General features: G+C 49.1%; 1 protein-coding gene across 1 annotated transcript; it reads right to left on the bottom strand.

Moving 5' to 3' along the window:
- Positions 1-9,308: 9,308 nt before the first annotated feature.
- On the bottom strand, positions 9,309-18,872 carry LOC128278681 (uncharacterized). The gene is made up of 4 exons (XM_053017412.1): positions 18,858-18,872; positions 12,236-12,361; positions 9,598-12,168; positions 9,309-9,527 (listed from the first exon to the last, which is right to left on the bottom strand). Exons 1-4 carry the CDS (start codon positions 18,870-18,872, stop codon positions 9,309-9,311), a joined length of 2,931 nt encoding a protein of 976 aa, XP_052873372.1.
- Positions 18,873-25,139: the final 6,267 nt, after the last annotated feature.

Here is a 25,139-nt window from a genome sequence, read left to right as displayed (position 1 = left end):
AATAATCAGCACTCGGCTTCGATCGGTCTGGCATGGATGGTTGCGCGAAGCATTTGCTGGCCCTGCGGAGATGGCCGTACACTTGCTCTGGTGGAGCGCAAGAAGCACCACTTGCCGGGGAACCAGTTCAGGTCGGAGCGGTAATGCTAACTAGTGGCTTGTGGGTTTATGCAGTTATGGGCCACTTGCCACTCCGGAGCCTCTGGTTAATGATATGCAAACATACCCGTGCAAGGGGACGCTTTCAGAGGTTATAATTAAACACTTTCAATAGGGCATCGTATGGCCATAGGGCACGATGTCACTTTCTGTTTATGGCGCACGTGGGCCACTGTTGGGAGAATAGGCCTGACGTCAGACGGAATCCTGAGCAGGAAACGTTTGAAATTTATTATTTCAAAACTGGTCAACATTTGTATAATAAACAAAGGGTTTGGTAGATGTCAAAGCCATAAAGCCCGCCCGCAGGAATTGTCAAAATTTGGTCACGCTTCTTTGCAGCAAAAATGTTAACGTTTTTGCTAACCTATTCGATTACCCTTTTTTCTGAGCTGATTCGTGTAATGGTGGAAACAATATTTAACAAAATTTGTTTCAATTTATTGCGATGATTTGAATTTTCCGTGGTACAGTCGTATACTAATGGGCTTACTACCTACGTGACACTATCAAGGATATGCTTTTTATGTTTCAGTACTATTTTTGTTAGCATGTCTAATGTGCCAATTACATAGTCAACAGTTACTATTATCGTTTTTTAGCTACCCAAAGGCTTTAATCAAACAAACAAACAAACAACCAGCCATAAAACCCCGGGACGATGTCTCAATTTACCTCCAGTACCTTCTAACAAGATTTAGGTTTTTGCCCATTGGACGCACAAAAAAGGCCGCGCTCCAGTCCTCGCACGGCGCGATGAACGATTTAAATCACAGGCCGGTTGACCGCGAGGCACCAATAGCAACCGTACACTCGTGATGATTAATGTCAAAGCAAAGACCCCCTTCGCAAGGTGATCGCCATTTACTGAATTCGATTAAAGCCCATTGCAGCCCCGGTGACGATGATGATGCTGCTCCTCTCATGTCAAACCGTGGCATAGGTGGCCCGGAATCGTTCGGTCTTTTTGCGCTCCGCTCATGTTGGGGTTTCTTTCGCGTAGCATGGAAAGAACAATAACCGTTGACTAATGGCAATGATGTTGCTGGCCACCGGCGAGAGCTGACACGAAACGTCACCACATGGCCGCTGGTAACGCCAAGATCGCACACCTAACCTCAACCGAAGGATTGGCCACTGTCGCGCGCGTTTATTGGCACTTTTGTGTCTCCTACCGAGGGTTCCGTTTGCCTTTTTTTGCTCCTGTGCTACCTTCAGCTTCCCTGCGGCCATATCGCGTGCCATCAGCGCCATCTGCTGAATGCCAATTAGTGGTGGTACCGCGCGATCTAAGATGTCACCGCGCCGCCATCTTTGCTCGGTGCACCGCGCCGTTGATTGATTTCGCCTTTTTACTTCTTTGCGGTACTTTCCGGTCGACGCAAACCACCGCGCGTGTGTCACCTATGTCAGGGGGAAACGGTCTTCGTCCGGTCTTGAGACGAGCACATCGCAAAACGGGCAGCTCGCGAAGGTCGTCCCGATGGCTTTGACAATTGTGATTGTTACGTCCAACAATTGGGCCGCTCCGGAACAATCGCTGCGAGGGATCATCATTTCATCATGGTCTAGAATCGGCCGCCTCGCTCTGTTCTCCGATGTGCTCTTACTGGCACCCGGCCCCCCCTCCCCACAGCTCTTCGCGATCGCGAGGACAAGGTCAATGGCGCCTGAATGGTGGTGCCGCGATTCGATCGCGATCTTCCTTGTCGATCGCGAGCCGATGAAGCTACCGCAACTCCGTCGATCGTAAATCAACACGCTCGCGCGCGCGTTGAGTGATGTTGAGGCAACAATATATCGATTTCTGGGCCGCTTTCGGCTGGGCGGCTGGTTGTGTGGGTTTTGTGCTCCGAACACGATCTGAACTTTGCCACCTTTATTTACCCAGTTTGACCCAATAACGTTTATTCACCCGAGGATTGCGCAAACCCGCCGTCGAGCCCCGGAAGGCCAGATTATTGGCTGCTGTGGTGCGGAGGTGCTAAGGAGGTAGCTTCAACAACCCGATCCATCATGTGGGCAATGAAGAACATTCGAAGAACTCCAAATTTGGTATGTGGCCGTTTTCTGGCCGTTTTGACCTATTAGCAGTGTAATAGGCTGCCTCTCTTAATGAGCCAGTTCCGTTACTCAGAATTCTCAAGTTCGGACACAAAATTGCCAAAACTTAATTCCTGGCAAAGGATTCTTTATGCTGATGATGATGGGCCAATCTAGTGACGTCGTTTAAACTGTGAAAAATCCTCAAGATCACCGTGCACAGGAAGTGCCGTAGCCGAGACCAATATTATTTGCATCACAATGCTCCACGGATGCTCTTGGTGGTCCATCAGATTGCTGATGCTGCAATTAAAACTGGAACGGAGAACCGAACCGAATGCAACCGAGCATTAGCCAGTACCAGCGGGTGCCGTTCTACCTTTTGTTGTTTGAAAAATTTGATTAAAGACATGTGATAAACCGACTGGGAACGCCGTGGGACGGTGCCCGGTGCCTGTGACTTAACTATTTCCTGTGTACTCTTCAGATCGTCGTTTCGGCCCGAAACAAAAAGCTCATTTAATGTCACCTCGGTGCGCCCGGCACGCCCCTATGCTCGTCGCCCCCCGCAACCGAAGACTGCACCGAATGGCGAATGGTGGGAATCAGTCATTTCTCACGCATCTCAACAAAGGCACCCAGACCCAGACACCACAGAAGTTGCCAAACCGCTCCACGGGTACCTTCGAATCTTGGGCTCCACCTTCGATCGGTTGGCATTTGGCAGCAGCCAACCAGTGCGCCAGGCCAGATTTATTCGAGCCACCGTCCCCGTCAATGGTATCCCCCCGGATCTGCTCCACACAGCGTCGGGCAGAAGAAATGGCACAAACTCGCGGCCACGCGGGAACATGGAGGGTAAGAAAACGAACCGGTGCCGGAGTAAGTCCATTGCAACACCACGTCAGCGACGTCATCCCGTAGCGTTGGCGTAAGTGATGCGAGAAAATAATGAAGATATCAAACGTCGACGACGACGACGACGACAACGGCGATGAAGGGTCCATCATTTGAATGCCGTCCGCGCGTCACGGGCGGTCCGATAGGCTTCGACGAGTTCCGAGAATGTGTTTTGCCAGCCCTTTGCCAGCCTCCAGCTGTCCAGCAGCAACCGTAGCTGGTACCGGTACCCCTGCCCCTGCCAGTGCTACTCAGAATTCAACGCAAAGAATACACAGTAGCTGATGGCGCGGTGGCGATGATGATGCGGCGGCAGCCTGCGGTTTTAACGCGCGACCTGGCGAAATCTATTGATCGTCCGAACGGCAGAAGCCGTTCCGATTGTCTGTCCAGACTCCAGACGTGTTACATCAAAGGCCCTCCCCGGCACCAAAGGCCACGGGGAGCGCAATCCGGGTGTCGACACCCGGTCCGGTGCGCCAAGCTTATCGTGCAGCGTCCATCGTACTAGTTTTTGCTGCTAAACATTCTTCCGCGATCGGCGGCGGCTCGTCACGGACACGGTCCGATCGTCGGCGATTCGTATTCGAATCGGTTGGTGATGAAAGGACAATGAGTCGTACGAGTGAAACTTTTCTACGTGCGATTTAAGGGTTAGTAAGGGTAGTTTTGGGGTTTATCTGGTATTTGAAATGGGTCTGGCACTGATCGCCGACGATTGAAAGTACATTAGACATTGTTTTAATTACTCATCGAAAGATCAACGAGAAAAATGATCTCCTCCCGATCCGTCAGCCGATTGCCAGACCTATGAAACCAGATTGTTTAAACATTGGCTCTAGCTGTCGATTTGGTCCTCCTCATTATGCTTGTTTGGCAACACTGTCTTGTTTCAATACAACAGGTAAATTATTTCAGGTCGAAACAGATTAATTTGTTTTGCAACTTATCTTTGAAGAGGTTAAGCCATGGCGACTTTTGTGCCCAAAAATGACATTTCACGGGGATCATTGCTTTTCAGCTACCAGCTACCGTTAACTGCTACAGAATCATATCAAATGCTTGTCGAAGCTTTTTTTTGGAAGATTGCATTGCTTTAAGCGGCTTCAAAAATATTAACCTGACGGTTTTGACTTAACAAACAAACAGCACCGGAAGACTCCAAAAAAGTTCTAGGACGCTGAACGACAAGAACTTTCGGACGAAAATGACACGTAAACGCAACAATAATTAGCGGATCAGCTAAATGTGTCCGAATACACCACACCCGTACGTTTGAAGTCCCTGGAAGATTCAGAAGATTGGAAAATTGGTACCACATGAACTGAACGAAAGACAGCAGGAAAACCAAATGTGAAATTGTGCTCGCCAAGTACCAAAGGAAGTCATTTGAATTCTTTGGAAAATATCGCTAGTTGTAGACCTGGTAGTCACTTTGCCTCTGAGAGCTGACTTAGATTTTGTCCGTTTGGCAAAAGTAACAAGAGAATATATGAAGGACTCAGAAGGAATGGCTCCATTACAACTCGCAGCAAAACCCCTAGAGCGATAGGCACCGCATTTCCCGTCCCTGTGTCTGTTTTAGAGTATCGACCAGAAAATGTCAGAATCACATTTGTTACCCCAATAATCCCGGGGCAATGTTAGGCGGCCAGGCTAGTGAGGGCCCCTCTGGGTGTTGCTGCTGCTGCGGTACTCCGAAGCAGCCGTTTATGGACCGTAGCAGAATTTTACACCGCTGTTTTTACTGCCCCGCTCTCCGCCTTGCAGCCTCCGGATCATAATTAGACAGCTCAAGGCAGTCGTGCGCCGGGGCGAACCGGCTTAAGGGTGCTCGGGCCCATCGGGCGAAGATGCTGTTAATGGGAATGTGCCACGCGTCGCCGTTGCTTTTGTTTTTTAAATTTTGCACTGTTCCGAAAGCATATAACGTCTAACGCACGACACACACACACACAGACGTAGGGTACATGTTAACCACATGTAAAACAATCTTCAAACCCTCAGCTCAACTTCCTTCGCTCGGTCGGTAAATGTTCGCGTCGTCGTCGTCGTCGACGACGTTGACGAGCGGCGGTGCGATCGCGCAACATCTTTTCCCTTCGACTGAAATAGTTTCGATATGTCAAGGACCGATACAAATCATTGAACAATTCATTCTGCGATTCTATGGCGATTAATCATTTCCCATTGACGGTGGAAGAGGCCCACTAGACCAGTGAGTGTCTCAGTGCCTATCCTTGTTGCGGTGTCGACTCCGTTTCCGGATGTCGGTCGGGTTACAAGCGGTTTTTTCCCCTGTAATTGATGCACCAGCCACCGGATAGGCTACACACTGTGCCGGCTATTTAAGGTACATCTCATAACAGAACGTAAACAGACCTTCACGATATTGATTTCGAACGCGCGCCGCCTTTCGATGGAGATGAGCAAAGGGGACGATCTCTAGTCGCTGATCGCTGTTCTACTAGCTACGTCGAAGGGAGCCCCTTTGCACCTTCCTTTCGCCGCTGGGGTAGAGCGATCGCCGAAACTTCACCTTGTCACGTCGTACAATGGCAGACGCACCGGTAACGGCATTTACTAAATATCAAGAATTCCAATTTTCAACAATCCGGCTAACCGGCCAAGGAAGGAACCAGGAAGGAGGGGGGGTTTGTCTGGTGCCCTTACCGTACCGGCGGCACGAATGGGGTAATGTTTGGGACACCCCGTGGTGACGCTGCCTTGTTTCCAACATCCGAGAGAGGGTATCATCTCGCCGTGAACCGCATCGCTTCACGAAAGGGATCGATCGAGGGACCGTGTCGGTCCGATTCCTGACAAATGACGCTGGCGCTGTTACGGGTCGGGGCTTGGGTCCACCCCGCGATCCGGAGCTAGTTCTAGAGTGCCAACAACGGAATGGGAATCACTCCCCCGAAAGACAACTCATTTTGTAGCAGGGCATCGCGTTTTCTTATCGCCCGACGTGATCTAGCGTGAGAGCCGCGACATTAACTATAGAAAGAGAGAGAACCCCTAGACCTGCAACTAGACCCACCAGACAGGTTGACCTCCCCCCCGCCGGGGGTGGTTGACGACGGGTCGATCTCCGAGATGCTGGATATGCCCGCACTGGATCCGAAAGGGCGCCAAAGATGAAATAGTGTGTGAATAACTGTATCAAATGGACCGCAGGTGTTGATTGGACCGCCGGCTCCGACAACGACGAGACGCGAGACCTCGGCTCGGCACGGAGCGCGATGTTGGCAAATCAATACGTATCCCTTCCAGGCAGCTCGCCAGAAGAAGATCACAAGACCTCTCATAAATACACAAACAACCACGGCGGGCTGGCAATTCCATTCCGAGCACGCCGGAGATGCAGAAACACAGCTGATGTCTTTCGATGATGATATTCGCATTGCATCAGTCGTGTCGTGTCGTTGGTGGTTCCTCTGCTAAACCCGGGCACCCGAGACGCAACACTGGCGGCCGATTGGCGGTGTATCGAATTAGAGTGCAGCGGCGGCAGCATACCGGCGCCACAGGGGGCCGCTCCTCACGAACAGAGCTGCGCATCCGTGAACGGCATCCGCCGACGGCATTCTAAGGCTCACCGAACAAACGCTCATCCAATCGCGTCGCGTTCTCCGAGGGGGCTCTATAGGGGCCCGGACTGGTGGGCGACCACCGGTGGGGTCCCTAGCGTTTCCAGCTTTGCGCAAATAAGTGCCATCGAAGACGTTGGTACGGTGTTGTCAAAACAACAGTTCATCCGGGAAACGCGGTGAGGATTTCCTGTTTGTTTAATCCATTTGCCCAAAGAGTAACCCCTATTTTCCTGAAAGACCCGTAGACCCGTTTGCTAGAACTTAAACTATTTTTGCTAAAAATTAAATACTTGTAGCTAATCGTTTAATCTCTTTGCTAGCAGTTGAATCCTTCTATTAAAAATTTTAACATTTCTTGATGAAATTTTAACCCATTTAATCAATTTTGCGGAAAGTTCCATTTGTTTTTACTGAATGTTTCATCCAATTACTAAAAGTTTGACGCACTTGCCTTAGGGTTGAGCGTTTCTAAAATAGAATGATCCATTTGTTACCAGTTTGATGTTTCTCTTCTTTTTGCTAAAAGATTGACTGATTTGACTCAATTTTAAACCCGTTTGTGAAAAGTTTGATCAATTTACTGTGAGTTGGATCCGTTTGATAGTGTGCTGATTCTTTTGATAGAAAGTTTGAATTTTTTTTCTAAAGTTTTGATATTTTTTGTCAAAAATATGATCCAATTTGCTTGACGGTGGTAGGAAAAATGGAAGCAATGCGGCTCCCACTTTTTGACAAGGGATCAGGGGTTTCACACTTTCGACAAGAGGATCAATCGCTTATCTCCATTTTTGGCATCGGCGTTTCGACACAGGCCCAACATTTGATAGACAAGAGCATCAAAGGAAAAGAAAACCTCGATACAGTAATTTTGACAATGTAACAAATCTTAGCCGACCAACAGTTACATTGTGAGTGCGGACACGATCTGTGGTTTCCAATCGCTCGATCTTTACCGACAGACCGACCTACCGTGCAAACTGTCACAGAACGGCAGCTTCCGGCATCGTGCTCCGTTTGGTGCCGCACAAACTAGAGACCCCCCCTCCAGGATCTCTGCGACGTCGACACCACTTTGTCGCGCATGATTTATAGCCGACAACCGCAGAGCAAAGCGCCCGACGACGTGGGAAGCGCGCTCCGATTCTAACCGCCTCCGGAGCGGAAGGGCCTGGCCTGTTGACGGCAGCTTTCGGTGGATTCGGGCGCGCATGGGAAACCTATTAAGATGATCTTAATAGCTCTCTATTATCTATTAGCGAGCGAGGCACCCTAACCTTGCACACGGTAGCACCCGGGGCGGCCGGGCAAAATTAATTCACCAACTCGAAGACGACCTTGGCGAAGTAACGGTATGGACGGCCCGGACGGGGGAACGGTGCCACTTTCGACACGGTAGAGCTGAAGCAACCGACCCTGGGGCGCGTCTCTGTTTTGGTAATACTTTTCTTTATTGCACATCCATCCATCTCTCCTGCGGTGGAGCGTAGGTAACGTTAAAACGCAAACTAAACTACTAAATAGAACGCAACGAAAGGTACGGTTTCTGTTTGGCTTGAAATAGTTCGTAACCTAACCCTACTCCGCGCACCTCCGGCCTGGGGGGGAAACGGTAATGAAATGTAGCGCATTTCGCTCCGATCCGTGCTCCTTGTAGGTGTGCGGGTTTTCTTTCTCTCATTCGCTTCTTCTGCTGCTTCTGCGATCAATCAGCGCACGCGGTTGGCGCGGAGATCCTAATAACACACTAATACGGGAGATGCCAAGGACCCGCGCGCTGGTGGCCTACCTTACAGAACTAAACTATGTCGTAAAACAACTGACCGTTTCCTTTTCGGCTCGAGCGGCGCTCACCGACCGGACGAAAAAACGGAAAACAAATTGCGAGTTGCTTTAGAAAATTGCACAAACCCCTGCATTTGATCATCATTAACGTCATCACAAGCCGATCTTACCGAGCTACGGTGTGAAAGTGAAACTTCAACACAAAACGTCGGAACACGCGGAAAGCGTATTGGAACTGAAAATGGTAATAAAACAATAACCCGACAAGACAACAATTGCTCTAGATTTGCTACACACAGAGAGAAAGGCAGACAGAGACAGAAAGAGAAAGAGAGAAAGAGAGAGAGAACTGCGCGAAAGGATCATAAATAACAAGTTAAATTAAGGCCTGTAAAGCGCAGAGTGAGTGATTAGAGACATTCGTCAGAAGGAAAGATAGAGTGAGCGAGAGGGCGAGAGGGCGTGAGAGAGAGAGAGGGAGTTAAAGAGCGAGACGCCCGACTCTGCGCAGAAAGCGTCGAAATCTTGGATATGGGCCGCTAGCGAGCTTTTAGTATTCGCTAGCACCCTGGTGTCGGCTAGCGGAAGCTTCGTTGCGAACGGAGCGCAACGCAACAAGCGCAAAGTGTCGCACCGGACGGGTCGTCAGAATCGCACCGATCATGCATAATTATCATAATGCATAATCTGCTGTCTTCAGCCACCATCCTCACCTACTCCTCCTTCCACTTGCTCAGCGTAATTCTAAATGTAACCGAAATGTGAATTCATTCTCGAGTCGACATTCGAGGCTCGTGTTTTGCTTCGATCCGAGAAAACTCTTCCGGCTCACTGCGCCTCGTGCGGCTGGTGCACGCTCTCGTAGGTGACATCGGCGTGGAAACCCTGTTCGTCGGCCATATACCGCACGTTCTGGACCCGCCCGTCCGGCAACAGAATGTGGTATTCGCCGCGCGTCACACCGTTGTCGTGGTTCTGCACGTGTCCGAAATCGTTGCCGGTGTGGAAATCGCGCACCCGATACCCGAACGCGTATCCCTCGGAGTCCTGTGGACCGGGAGAGACAGAGAGGAATGTTAGAGCGGTTTTTTCCGTGAAGGTTCTCGGGGGGTCCTACGTCATAATGCTCGTCACTGCCGTCGTGGTGATGGTGGTGATGGTGATGGTGGTGCTGCTCCTGGTAGCGATGGGACGCGAGGCCGTCGCCCAGGGCGAGCGGAGACGGAGTGCTGTGTACGTTCACGTGCCGGTACGCGTTGGACTCGTGACCCGCTTCCTCCTCGTTGAACTCGGCGTGGTGCTCCACGATCGGAGCCGGCGTCGACGACGGTTGCCGGCCCGTCCCGATGATGTAGGTGGCGTGGGTCGGTGGAGCGATCGTTGGGCCGATCAGGTCGGAGTCGGCCACATCGGCGACGAGCTCCTTGATCGGCGTGTACTCCTTGCCGGTCGGCACCTGGAGCTGTGGGTTCATCTGAACCGTTCGATACAGACTGTCGTCGTCGTACAGGATCTTCGGTCCGTGGTCGATCTGGACCGAGCGGTAACCGGGGCGCGATGGCTTCGGTGTCGGTGCGGCCGGCGTCGACGACTCGGGGAACGTGATGGGGGCCGTACTGTCTTGGGGACGCCGCTGCGGGTGCTGACCGCCCATCGGCACCGGCATGTGGAGGAGCTCGTTCAGACCGTGTAGCTGCACGCTCGGCCGCTGACCGATCAGAGCCGACAGGGCCGCGATGCTGCTCCCCGTCGTGTCGATCTCGTTCGAGCTTTTGTAGCTCTCGAACTGGTACTGCTCCTGCTGCTGCTGCTCCTGGTACTTCTGCTCCCGGGAATCGTCGTGGGGATCGGGCACCACAATCTTCATGTTCTGGAACGACTTGGGCAGCTCTTTACTGACCGCTTGCGCTGGCTGCTCGTATTGGAGCTCGATCGGTCCGTACGGGTTGTCGTATCCTCGGTGTCCACTGTCGGCAGGCCCAGTCCCCGGCCCCGTCACGTCCTTGTCGTATGAAATCGAGATACTTGGCTGAACTGTGATCTTCGTGCGCGGTTGCTTCACCTGCACCGGGATCTCCTTGATGACGTACTGGATCTTGGGCCGCTCCTTGATGTACACCTCGTCCGCCGGACCGAAACCCACTTCGGACGACGCATGACCTCCTCCGGGCGCTGAAGTTGGCGTAAACAGAGCGGGCCGCCGATGGTACCCACCCGACAGCTCGTTCCCGCTCCCGCTCGGCTCTGCTCCGTGCTGCGCCAACGGTTTGAAGGTATTCACGTACTGCGGGCTAACGACCCCTAGCGGGGCCTGGTGGTGGTGCGGCTGATAAGCGGCCTTGTGGTACAGACGCTTGGGGCGCCTCAGGTCCGAGTACGACCACCACGCCTTCGGGATACCCGGCAGCGTGTTCGGTACCTGCGCCGGCTTTCCGGTCGCCGATTCCGGCGCACCGGTCACCGGGACGGCCCCCTGGCTCGGCAGGAATCCGGTCTGACCGTTCGACTCTTCCTCGACCGCCGGCAACCTCGTTTCGGACAGCTTCGCACTCGGCACAAACTTCGGCTCCGTGATCTTGGTCGTGGTGGCGCTGTACGGTTTCTTCGTTTTCGGCTTCTTGTCCCCGAACTGGTAGCTCGTCGATGGGGTGGACGAAGTGACCGCGATCGAGCCCGTTTCGCCCGCCGACACCACCGTCATCATCGCACCGTTCATACGCTCGTTCTCCTTGATCGCGATGTCTATCGCCTTCTGGACGCCGGGCGGCAGATCCTCGTAGTTGGCGATCTGCTTCGGCTTCCGACCCCGCACCCGGACGCGACGCGACTCCTCCGGGCTCATATCAGCCACCGGTTCCTCCCCCTGCTCCCCAGCCGCCTCCTCCACCTGAGCTTCCTGAGTGCCACTGTCCCGTTTCTCCTTCCGCGGAACCGCCCTTCGGCGGCCGGGCCGCTCGACGATCTCATCGAACACCTTGCCCCGCCGGTAGCTATCGGAGGACGTGAACGGGTGGCGCAGGTTCTCCGGCGTCCGGGTGCTCGCCGGTGGCTTGGCGGTGCTGGCGGGTGACGGCTGCTGCGTGCTGCTGGTGGTCTGATGGCCTCGGGCACCTCGGTAACCCTCGGGCGTTCGACCGTCTTCCAGCTCAAACTTGACGTAATCCCGCGGATCAGCGTTTGCCGACCGACGGTGTCGGCTGTGGAGCGGAGGGGCGGCGCCGGCGGGGGCGGGGGCACTAGTGTTCAGCGACTTCGCCGCGTGCCGCCGCGAGACCATCGCATCACCCAGCTCGAACCGGAAGATTTCCCGCGGAACCGGTTCCACCCGTTCGCTTCGCTTCGTCCGGGCTTTGGACGCATCGCCCGTTGGTTGATCCTGCGGATGCGCGGCAATCATCGCGTCGGACAGCTCGAACTTGAACACTTCGCGCGGCACGATATCGATGCGCTTCGGTTGCTTCGATCGGGGCTGGGGTCGGGCTGAGGGCTGCGGTTCCAGGCGCTTGGTCCGCACCGACGTTCCGGACGCCAGCTGCCGGAGGTTCTCCATCCGGATGCGATCGTTGCGCTTTTCCTCCAGGCTCTGGTAACGCTCGTGGGCGGCCGTGTACGCGGCCATCGTCGACGCCTGCGGGACCGGATCCCGCAGCTGGCGGTACTTCTTCTTGCGCAGGTACGCCTTCATGCCCTGTGGCGGTAACGGAATCGGTTCATGAGAGGTGAGGCCCAACTAGTTCAGATCGGACGGGACTTACACTGTGGCTGTCGGTGGTGGCCAGGAAGGCTGCATTGGGGCGCCCCAGCTCGAACACATCCTCGAACACGGCGGCTGGCGGTCGAGCACTGGCAGCGACCAGGGGTAGTAGCACTGCAACCAGAAGCTGAAGATGAAGAAGAAAATGAGGAAGAGGAATTCGAATATGTTACCCCGGGGCAGCAAATACCGAACTGATTGACGCAAGGGAGGGACGCACCCGGCGAGGGAAAAATCACAGTTAAAAAATCAATTTAAATAACTTTGTGGTTTGAATTAATTCCTCATCAAGCGAAAGTATTTTGCTTCAGACACGCTTCATGCCACTCTAGCTAAGCGCTCCCGACAACTAAACTCTTGAAATGTCCGGTCTTTTGTTTGGAAGACTTTCTTCCGGACGTACAGAACCACAATGAATCCAGTGGTGTAGAGTATGCGCCTCGCCAGGTCGCCGGTGGACTTTTTTCACCTTTCTGGTGACATTTTGTCAGAAGCGTCACGTGTTTCGCTCAGCCATCTTGAGAACTGCGGCCGCCACTTAGATTTAACGCTATCCTATCGCTTCCCAGCTCGGACTACCGGGCTCGGATCAACAGTCAAGCGCCCCAGGAAGTGTTTGAGAACGCAACTTACAGTCGAGCGAAGAATCCTGTGTTAGTTCGCAATGTACCAGTGACACATTAAAGGGGGTTTCAACATTTTCGAGCAGAAACTTTCCACACACGTGTTTGTGACCTCGGCTCCATTTTCAGAACCATGAAGGGAGAACATACAGGGTTTGTTTTTTAAAGAAGCAGATTTTATTTAAAAAAAAACATAAAATGCAGCCATAACTATCAGTTGGCAACATAGTTCGAAAGGTACGCTCTTCATCTTTCAATCTCATGCAAATCGGATGCCAGATTAACAAGTTATGCGAGTTTATGTGTCACTAGTTTTAGTACCCGTGTTACAAAAAATGGGAACATGGAACAAAGAGCCAATATAAAATTTTGTTTTAAACTTAGTAAAACATGTACTGAGGCATATAATTTTTTACAACAAGCTCAGGGTGATGAGTGTGTGAGTAGAGCAAGAGTTTCAAGTAAAGGCAAAGTCAAATCAAAGTCAAAAGTCAAGAATAAAGAGAGTGCTAATAGCTTTTTATGATTTGTAGGGCTTACTCCACAAGAAACGCTTTCCTAAAGGTGCAATGTTTTAGGGGAATACTATTTTGATGTACTGAAAGGATTGTGGTTAAGAATCTTACCAGTACAGCCTGAATATACGGTGGACAAGCAGATGTAATTGTTACACGACAATGCACCTCCTTACAAGACCATTGCAGTTAAAGAATTTTTGAACGTATATTAAATTAGAGGCCAATTTGGCACTTTTCGAATTTTTTAAGTTCAAACTGACCACGAAACGCCATTTGACGAAGATATATTGTAAATCTATTAACACTTAAGTAAGTAAGTAAGTATTGACACTTAAATGCGCATAACTTTTTAAACAGACATCAGATTTGCATGAAATTGGATGCCATTTAAAGGAGGAATGTACTTTTCAAACTACACTGCTTTTCCTAATGATAGAATCCCCCGTTTTTTCAGACTGAGGCTAAGATAAAACGCTGAACCGATTTTTCGAAGATGAAGAATCAATTTATTTAGCAAAAGAAATAATATCCATTGTTTGGTTTTGCGAAAAAAAAATTATTTTGACTTGGGGAGCCAAAAAACGATAAAACGGCTGTTTCAAAACGATAGACTCATTATCTATTATTCAAGAAAATAGGACCACCCAGTAAAAATGCCCAAAAAAAACCCAAATAACAATTATGATGTTTTAATAATCAGTGGCCTCTCCACTACGATTTATTACTTGAAATATCCTTTTTGGCATACTTTCGGATAGGTTCTTTAGCACGTTCATCGACAGGGAACGCCAAGCATTTCTAATCGCCACTTTCTTTTCGTACTGCTTGCCATCCGCATAGATCTCTCGGATTAGAATTCCCCAAACATTCTCAATAGGGTTGAGGTCTGGAGAAACAGCCGGCCAGGTCATTAAATTGACTCCCAAATGTTCCAAGTAAGCTTTTGTGGCTCTACTTGCATGGACAGGTGCATTATCCTGCTGGAAAATTAGCGGGTGGTGGTTGAAACGATGCAGGTATGGCTTCAAATTACTCTCCAGAATGACTATATAGCCTTCACTGTTCATTCGTGAAGGAACTATTGCTAAATTACATTTAGCTTGTCTGCTAAACGCACCCCATATCATGATGGAACCTGCGCCATAATTTCGTCTTCTAAAAAAACGAGGTTCCCGTCTCAAATCTTGCCAGTAGTGGCAAAAACCATCAGGCCCATCGAGATAGAATTTCTTTTCGTCACTCCAAACGACCTGAATTAAAAAAAAAAACTCAAATATTGGAAAGCTCAATGTATCGATAGCTTACATAATTCCATTCGTCTTTCCATGACATATGCTCGTTCGCAAATTGCAATCTTGCTGCTTTGTGGTGGGTCTTCATTGCTGGAATTTTTCTCATTGATTCTCTGGCAATGCTTACAGAGGAACTAAGAGTTCTCCAGATTGTAGCATAGCTAACATTCATGTGGAATTCATTCTTAATACGCCGACAACTTTTCGTAGTGTTAGACGCAGCTTTAACTACTCTTTGTTCATCGCGAGGGTTAAGTAATTTTGGCCGGCCAGATTGGCCAGATGACTTCCGAGTCCCATATTTCGATGGATCATTCAAGTAATTATTGATAACCTTTGGAGATCGTTTCAGTAATGAGGCTATTTCATGATTTGACTTCCCAACACTACGGTACGCTTCAATTTTCCCTTTTCGCCTTCTCCTAATTGAGTTCCACGACCCATTTTTGATCAAAATGGCCAATAAACTACAGGAAATATGCGAGACTACTGAGATTAATAAACTCAGTTACTTGACAATTCAACTAGTGTTAGTAGGACTGGACTAGGACCGCCTTTTACAAGTGAGTCTATCGTTTTGAAACAGCCGTTTTATCGTTTTTTGGCTCCCCAAGTCAAAATAATTTTTTTTTCGCAAAACCAAACAATGGATATTATTTCTTTTGCTAAATAAATTGATTCTTCACCTCCGAAAAATCGGTTCAGCGTTTTATCTTAGCCTCAGTCTGAAAAAACGGGTGATTCTATCATTAGGAAAAGCAGTGTATTTTACAAACTGCTAGATAGGCCTGCATTTTAAATTTTTTCAAATAAAATTTCGATTTTTAACTGGCATGTTGTGTACGTTCGAACGTTATAAAATGAAACTAACAAAACAAATAAGGTTTCATTATAGTCATCATTTCTTCGAATGTAAACAAAATAAGGAAAAAGTTTGAGTTCACTTGGCTGTGGCCAAATTTGGCTATGTCCATCCCTTAACCTTTCGCGCCCCAAACCACCTGAGCGGCCCATTAGGCGCCACTTTGTCTTGAGGCCAGGCAAGACTCTTGTCTTGCGCTGGCAGGCCGGCAGCGGTCGTTTAAGGAAGCAAGCGCCGTGCCCACACCGTAGCCCCTTGCCCTCAGACCGCGTGTTAATGGATCGCGCATAAGCGTCGCCACCCGGCCGTCGGCGGCCATGATCATCGGCGCTGGCGTATTATGAAATGGATCGAGAAAACGGAACACCTCGCGGACCGATGGACGGCAATTACGGGAAATGATGATCGGGCGATGGGCGATCAGATCGCGATCGATGCGCGATGATGTCGGAAAAGTTCTTTGCCCGTGCCGCTCCATTATGGTGCCCCACCGCGGCCCACAAGGTCTCGGCGATCGTGATGTCGATCACGGCCAGAGTTCGCTTTCTTCTCGCTTCCGACTGTCCGAGAATCGAAGGATAAAAGGCCAAGGCAGGGCCAAGAGGCCAGCGCCGTGTGCGGCGTAGCTGCTTCCTCCAGACGCGCACCTCTATTTTCGGTCCCATTTTGCACCCATGATATGAGGGGGTCAGTATCCTTAGCCTCCACGGCACAACCTTGGAGGGTGCCAAAAACGGAATCTTGCCAAAATCAGCGTCAAGTCAAGTGACGTTCTGCCCGAAGGTCGACGGGCGCTTCACATAGATGTCGGAATGTGAAATGCTGCACATTTAGTGCTTCAAGGAAAGAACGCGGCTCGGGGCTTTTCGGGGGCCCCCATCTGGGTCCGACGAGCGAAAGCGAACGAGTATTGTGAGCACGAAGCATTCTGTGGCGACAATGAGCTTGTTTGTTCTTTCGGCCACACATTTGTTTAGGCTGCGTCAGTCGGTCAACATCAACTTTGCATGGAAAGCAACAAGTAAAACACGTGTTTATATCCGATTACACAACAAAAGGTGCCTCAGTAGGTGGAGCTCAAGCGACCCGGAACAGGCTATAAATCCCTGACTAAAAACAGACAGCAAGACGATACGAAGGCATAAATGTTGGCGGACCAACGAATGCTGTCTAGCGTGTCGTTCCTTTCGCATCAAGCGATAAATCAGGCCACGGTAGACTGGGATCCATTTTTACGGGATCACGATTTGGTGGCGTCCGAACACGTTATGAACACGTTGCTTTCAGCGCTGTGGTGCCGAGTAAACCACACGTCACGAACCATATATGCAACGAGAATAAAGTGACAGTCACGTCTGTAAGACAGATTTATATTCACCTAATCTAGGATTAATTTAAGCAACTGACCCCTAATGTCAGAGGTCTTGAGTCACACTATCCACAACGTATACATACATTTTCTGATGGCTAGTTTTCTTAGCAAAAACCTTTCCCCTTAACTCTAACGGGAGAGGCATGCCTGGAGACATGCTAGAAAGTAACATTAAACTCATAAGCCAAACATTCCTTAAAGCAGTTCCAAATATCAAATAAACTGTTGGTAGTTTGAAAAATCAAGCCAAGCATAAATTGGCCGCTTGGTACATTTACACTTACGTGAAACCAAAACCCAAAGTAGCACCAAAAATAGTGTCTTTCGATCGTCAACTCACGTCGTTGGCGAGCGATTCGAATATGAGGACGTGGAAGTTTAATAGCAACCACAAAATGCTACTCTTCTCGAGTTACTGTTACTGAATATTTCACACTATTTGGCCATGATACAGAACGAGTTGCTTAATACAATACTAAGAACTTTACTCGAGTGCAATTGGCCAGTACACAGCGGAATGGACACACATTCATGGGACACTTAGCACGGAAATGCAGTAATTAGTCCTAGAGCTGCAACTGCTTTACAAATTTGAGTAAACAATAATAAAAGCAGTATGCAAACACGATTTTTTCTAACGCTGGCACGGACATTAGTAATGCATAATAAATAATCATTCTTCTAAGCGATACAGAGATGTCCAAACAACACCAATATGGGGCTAAAGATACTGAGCATAAGTCTGTTTACTTATATATCTTACTGCATACAACAACCCACAGCAGCGTTCAAGTCTGGTTCCCGGCAAACATTTCGTAGTATATTTTATGACAAGAATTGTCAGAAATGTATCGAAAGCGTAGTCTCTCTTATGGATTTGGTTCGCCCCGCAAAAGCTATCAGCAATCAAGCGGATGAAGCCTAAATGATGCAGGTCATTGAAGCCTGCCACGGAAGAACACATACAACATAGAAATGGTTCACCGGTTCCCCCAACGGAACCATTTGGACGTGGAATGTGCAGAAATGGATCCAACGTTCGATTACGCGCATCCCCAAAACATGCTTCCCGTTTGGGAGTGTTACATAAAACGTTATCATAAAACAAATTGCTTGCTTCGCGCCCACCGAAAGCAAACTTAATTTAGATCGGCACGCCATCGGCTGTGGCGCGCAGCCCGCAGCAGTAACCGAAACCCAGCGTTTGTCCCATATTAGATTACATGGTTCCGAGCAAAGCTCCGCGGAGAACCGTCGGCGCTTCGGAGGAATCACCTTGTGTGTGTTGAGGTTGATTGAACCTCTGTTTCCCGGCCATGCATGTGAGCGGCACAACCTTCGGTCGGGCTTCCGACGTCCAAAGAGTTTGGGAAAAGTGCTCCATCGCACTGGCGCCGGGCCTTACCTCATCCGGCAGTGTGGTGAGGCCATGTGTGTGTTTCCCTCTACGGGGCGCCTTCGACCGCGCATTGCGCATTGTTTCGCACCTCGCGCGCACACCCGCAAGGGGTAAGTGCTCGGGCAGCGCCACCATCTCATCACGCCGCGCCGCAACACTTCACATGCTCGCACAATTGTGCGAGCGGTATGATCTGTTGGCTCTACTCCATCCGCAGCATCCTGCTCCTCTCGTTTTATGCTGCGTTTATGTTTCGCTTTTTCTATAGCGTATTTTACTGTACTGGACTCGGCCGAGTGTTGGCTTAACTCGGTCCGGGTCTCGGTGCGCAATCATCATAAATCATTATCAGGATCATTTTTCAGACTCGCACTCTACTGGGACACCCTACCGGGGGTCCAGGCGAATCCGGACAGAAAAGGGGGATGCACCAAAAAGTAGCCAAACGGTCGTATAGTTCATCACCCATTTGTAGGTTTTTTATTGCCCATTGCTGCCGGTTTCCCCGCTGCGGCTGATGTAGGTTCCGAGCGGCTTAAAAGCTATCAATCACTTACGCAGGGCTTCCTCATCTTGCGGGCCGTGCAGGAAGACGCTGATTCTACTGTGCTGTGGTGCTGGCTGAAGCTGAAGCAGAAACTGAACCCGTTTGGCAACGGCACCCGGAACTAGCCCCGGTATTGCTTCACTTCACTTTCGATCGTTCACGACTCGATCTTGGGCGCGCGCTCCCGTGTGCGCTCAGTGTAGGCAAGGGGTGTGACACGCGCGCGGTAGCATCACCTCAGTTCACTATCTCCGATTGCCCCTCGAACGCCGTTATCGTACCGCATCCGCTACTCTGATCGGCGATTACGAGACACTTTCAATTTTCGCCAACAGAGTTCGTCGCCTGTTCGGCTGTTGATGTCTTCTGTTTTTCACGTTCTATTGGCCGCTAGCGGGAAGTGTCCAAATAGAATTGAAGACGAATGTGGAAATTCACACTCCACTCTCGTAACGACTCTCTCTCTTTCGCACTCTCTCTCACACTCTCTCCACAGACACTTGGCACATCGGCTAACGACGATCGGTGTGGAAACGGCTTGCAACGACGACGACGACGACGATCCGCTCACGGTCACCGCCAAGACGGTACTGAAGCTGAAGGAAAGAAATGTTTACTATAAAATCTTTCGCTCCACCTGACACCGGTGCCCGCCTACCCGTCCGCCTGCCCCCCCAACTGCCGGCCCGACCGACGCGAGTGCAAAATGAGTTTGTTGTTTTTTTGCGGAACACACTTCACTTAGCGTGCGCCCCTCCTTCCCATCGGCCTGATCATGCATTCACCCGGGCCCGCACCACTGCTGACGCCCTCGGCAGGAGATGCAGCATGCCGAGGTTCACTTTCGTTCGCTCTTAACACTCACCTGTCCGTCGGGTGGTCCGGTTTGGCGCTCGGCGTTGACACCGCTCGTTCACCTCTTGTTCGCCACATATTCGCGCGGGATGGGACCGAGCATCGGGTCCGGCCGGCCCCCCGAGGGCCCTTCCAAGGAAATGGAAAGTTCCGCTTCGCGTGCAGCATAAATGACCTAACTCTTTGGCCCGTCGTTTGTTATGAAAATGGGCCCGGGCCTGCTGCGGCTGCCGCTGCTACCGATCCGCGCGCACCGGACCCATTGTAAACGGGGATATCCGTTCGCGCTGATTGTTTCGCGAGATGCCGATCGCAGATTGGCGATTGTGTGTGTGTGTGTGTGTGTGTGTGTGTGTGTTGTGAAGAGGAAACACCGGACTGATTTGAAGCGAATCGATAAAAGCTCATTACTGTCCGGGGATAAGATCTAACTGGAATGAAATGCAGAACGTCACGAACGTCAAATTATATCATTCGATGGCACGTAGACAGGTTCTACAATTTCATTGTGCGGATAATTTGAACGTACTTTCATTGCTACACATTTTGTTCGGTGCTAGTATAAAAGATTATCTAACAAAGCTCGTTGATAATTTAATAAACCGAGTAGTAAAATCTGTTCATTCTCTTTTGAGCCTTTCGAAACCCACCATTCAACTTTCGAAATTTTTATAGGGTTGATAGGCTTCAGATGCTTAAGACATTTCAGTGATTGATTTTGCTTATCTGCAAAACAGAACAAACCTCCTGCATGTAGCCGGTAAGTCATAGCAGACTGAATTGCAACACTAAAAACATTAGAACACTTTCCAATCATAAATAAATCAATATAAAAAATTGTGAGGATGACCATTATGTTACTGATTAAAATTCAAAATTTGGACGTGCGTGCTGACTGTTCCGTAGACCAATTCATCACAATAGTGCTACATAGTAACGAACATTGTTTAAAAACTAAACACTCTGTACGTCCTTTATAAACAGGAAAACAGTTTGTTATCTACTTGAAGTTAATGAGCATCGTGACAGGTAGCGCAACTGTTAACGGAATATCTTTAACTAATATTTGGGCAATGTTTAGCACTAAACAAATATTGTTGTACGAAAGTTAAAAGTTAAAAGTTTAAAAAGTTATAAGGACCCTTACTGGTTGGTTCCGGAAAACATGTTTTGTACAATATGCCTTGATATACGTGCTACGATACTTATTACTCCCACCGACAAAGCATAACGGGACAAAGCAAAAAAAAAGATTTCACAGAATTTATAATGCAGCACGGTAATAGAAATTGGAATGGAATTGCCGATAATTTACCATCGCCGATGATTTACCAAGAAAGAATTACACTGTCTGTCTCAAAGTAAACAGGACTTTTCCATAAGCCTTGGCGCCCGACATTTCTGGTGTACAAAACTAATCTTCGTAAATAGAGCGATTGTCGAGTTATCTTAGGTAATGGCAGCTAATTTGTGACTTCCGACTTCCGAACTACTGTGACCCCAAATCGACGGGTTTTCCATAGCCCTTTCTGGCTACAGTTCAAACTATCAACCGTTAATAGCTCACGTAGCCCGAGTTGACCCTTTTACACCCTACCCCATTGCCATTAATCTTGGCTTCCAATCGTTGCCTGTCTCAGCCGCCGCCCGGTGTCCATTTCAATAACATTATTTCTTCATTGGCAGCTCTCGTTGCGGGCGATCCACGAGCACTTCACCCACTTTACCCAGTTTGTGGCGTTCAGTAGGACAAAGGCTCTTCCACAAACGCCCAACCGGTGGCTGCTGTCTCGCCGGCTCTATACACACGCACACACACACACACACACACTTTTCCGCAATCAAAGCATTACATTTGCTATTACCCCTTTGGAACCACTCGGGCGCCGTAAAAAGGCGGCCCCTTGCGCTGGACAAACGCGTGTCTTACGCGAATTATTCAATCGCGTTTTCGTTTCTCGGTTTTCTCGGCTTTTAAATATGAAAACATAGCCCGAAAAAGAGAACCCTTCAGAAGCGAACGACATGATTTGAAACAATACGGCCACGGCCCGGCTGATGACGTGAACCGCCGAATAAGCGATGCAAAACAGCCATACAGGGTGTGTGTCAGGAGTGATACGTTAGGGCGATAAAGTATCATTCGGCCGGCCGTAAGCGTAAGTGGAACATTTAGCGCCGTGTGAAGCTATCTCTAGCATCTGTTAATTATAAACATCGCGTAGCGTGCGGACTCTGACGAGTGGACCGAAAACAATCGAAAAAAGTTATACTAAGAAACGATAAGAAAACAAAAACACACACACAACGTGAATGCGCCAATTTGCATACCAAATGATGGCGGGCCGGTTGTATTGTGTGCCGGTTGAAGAAAAATCACCAAACCTGCCACGTTCGATTCCACCCCAACCGCAGCGCTATGAACTGTGAAAACGAAAAAAGGAAACCGGTGGCCTGTGGGCGCCGGCTGCCGGGACCATCTTCCTTCCTCACCAGAAACCGATCAGGCAAGCCTGAGCCACCTCGCGACAGGCCGTTTAATGGCGCGCGGCGAAAGTGGATTGTCGCGAGCGATTATTATGAATTGCATACCGGTTTGGAGGTGTTCACCCCGTGGGGGGGTGGGGTACCCGCGTCCCGCGCACCCGGTCCTAATCCGTCGCCAGTAAAGACCATAAAACACGGACCGAGCCGCACCACCGGTGCACCGTCGAACCGCGCTAGGAAAATTAAATGCACTTGGCGTGGCTTGAAATTCACTTTTCATTCACCGGGAAGCGGGAACCTGGGACCGAACGACTTCCTCGTCGGGGCCTAGGCGATGACCGTAATCGATGGTATCATCATCATGCCCCGGCCGGCCGGTCGGATTGGTTTGGTGGGGTGGGGCTATCCGTACCGGGAAGAAGGACGAGAGCCGACGATTGACGGCCGTGAAGACACCACGTTACCGATCGGAACTGCAGTTCCGACACAGCTCTCCGGCTATGCAGCGGGCTGTGCAACGATAAGTGTCTGGGCAACGGAACGGAAAAGAGTGGGTCATCGAAGAATAACTCTTAGCGAAATCGGTGAAAAATGGATAAAACTGGAGTTATAGAAATTGGCAAAGCGAAAGAACCAAAGCGAAGAAAATAGGAGTAACCGTAACAGCAACAACTTCGAAACATTAAAAAAAAGAAAGAAAGAAAGAAAGAATATAAAGAATAATGTACAAAGACTATGACAATGAATAGAACAAGAACAAAAAGGAAACAAAACATAGAACAAGAATGAAACGAACCTAAAGTAAACAAACAATGTTGCGAAACTAGTGGTCAGTCAGTGGACACACACTTATCAACCAAGAGGTGCATAAGCATCTATTGTCGAAGACGGCCGTTTGTTGGTTTTGTCGATACGTGCTTAATGGACGGCGAAATGATGGCAACGCCGTAAGCGCTTAGCGTAGCGGCTTGGGTGCTCTGGCGACGGTTTGGTCGGTCGGTCGGGCGGCCAGGGAAACATTTTGCATGCCCGTCAGGAACCGAGGTACACGCCCAGCCCCACGAGTAGGGTCGCCCGGGCAACCAACATTGGCAGCAGCTGCAGCCGCAGTAGTGTCGGTGAATAGTGATCGGTGGGAAAGCTGGCCGGCGACACACTGTTCCGATCTCACGGAAGAAGGACGTGCCGGAGATGTGATTAGCTGGCGACTCGTCCATTTGTCGCAGCAAAAAACGACAACAACGACAACAACGACGAGAAACATGCACAAAAAGGTGGGACATACACGATGCACACGGTCCGACGGAGCGATTGGCGAGTGCGTTACGTAAGGAGAAGAGCGTTTTTTCTGGTTTTCACGCTGCTGTCGTGCATAAACAATGCATCAAAGTGGGATTAGAATTTTGATAGGGTTTACATTCAACTGCTTTGCCCTGGCAGTGCTAGAGTTGGTTGTGTGGTGCCTTTAGGAGCATACATGTTGGATATACAGCAGCAGGGAGAGAACAGTATGTTTAGCAAGAGGAACCGTTTACACCACCTTATAGACATATTCATAAGACTGCGAAGGTCGTTCTTTGAAATCGAATGACCAATGTGCAATTTATGTCTTATTTAGATATAGCAACATATTTACGTATTATATTATTATCCCATGATTCAAAATGACGAAAATTCTTTTTGTCATTTGTTTATTCACGACTATTGAGATTTGTTCTGCGATCACCAGCAAGCATGGTGTTGTTGGGCTAGCAACCATGTTAGAAAACTTACTTATTCAACTTACACGAATTTATTTATTTACTCATGCGGCTTTTATGCGACAGTTTTGGCATAACAGCAACAACAAAACATATGACTACCCTAAAGAAAGTATTGTCCATCATTAGCTACTACTTTCTCCCATTTTTCAGGTAATTCCCGGACTCCGTGTCGATAGTGCTCCTCATCTTTAGAAACGATCCAATCAGAGATCAATTTTTCAATACTTTCATAAGAAGTGAACTGCTGTTACTCATGCAACGGAATAAATAGTAGTCCGAAAGAGCCACATCTGGTGAATACACCGTGCGGTTAACCGTTCCCATCCAACATTTTTGGGATTGGTTTCGACCGGTTTTGCGATGTGGGGTCGAGCGTTGTCATTTGAAAAAATCAGCTTATCATGTCTTTTATACCATTCTTATCGGTTTTTTATGGGATTGTCCATCAATAATTTCATTAGGTTTTTAAAGCTCACACTACACCACACCTTTTATATCCCACCATAATAAGCATAATTGTTGCAAAGTGAATATTTTGCTTTGGTTGCGATGGACCTGGTTCACCAGGCTGTATTCAGGGCTTTTTGCGTTTAAGATTCTTGTAATAACTGCTTTTTTCATCACCAGTGACGATTCGGTACAAGAACCCCTTTCTTTTCAGCCGCGCTAGCAGAAATTCGGAAACGGTTTTCCTTCTTTCAATGTCTTTTTTGTACAATTCTTGTGGAACCCATAAGACATTTTTTTAATCATTCCCACGACACTCAGGCGATGGGAAACAATCGTGTGGTTAACTCCTAACATTTCTGCAAGTTCTTTTTGCATCTGACATGCATCCCGATCGAGCAATGCTGCCCATTCTTTATCATCACCCTTTTGTGTCTGTTCTGGTCGCTCTTGGTCTTGCAAGCCAAAATCACTACTTTTTAACCGTGCAAACCACATCCGACACGTTCTGTCAGTACGAGTTAAGTTCATCATAACCTTCCATTAAAATGTTATTACTTTCGGTAGCAGTTTTCTTTATATTGAAGTAATGAAAAAATACTCGCCGAAAAAACACTTTACCAGGAACAAAACTAGACATGTTCAAAACGGTGTTATTTACACTTAAGATAACCTATACTGCGTTAGATGCGTAATGACAGTAGCTATCAAACACATATTTCAGTAAAAAAATTGTGACA

Source organism: Anopheles cruzii, chromosome 2 (assembly GCF_943734635.1).
Source record: "Anopheles cruzii chromosome 2, idAnoCruzAS_RS32_06, whole genome shotgun sequence".
NCBI classification, from domain to species: Eukaryota; Metazoa; Arthropoda; class Insecta; order Diptera; family Culicidae; genus Anopheles; species Anopheles cruzii.
This window is presented reverse-complemented; position numbering and strand designations above follow the sequence as displayed.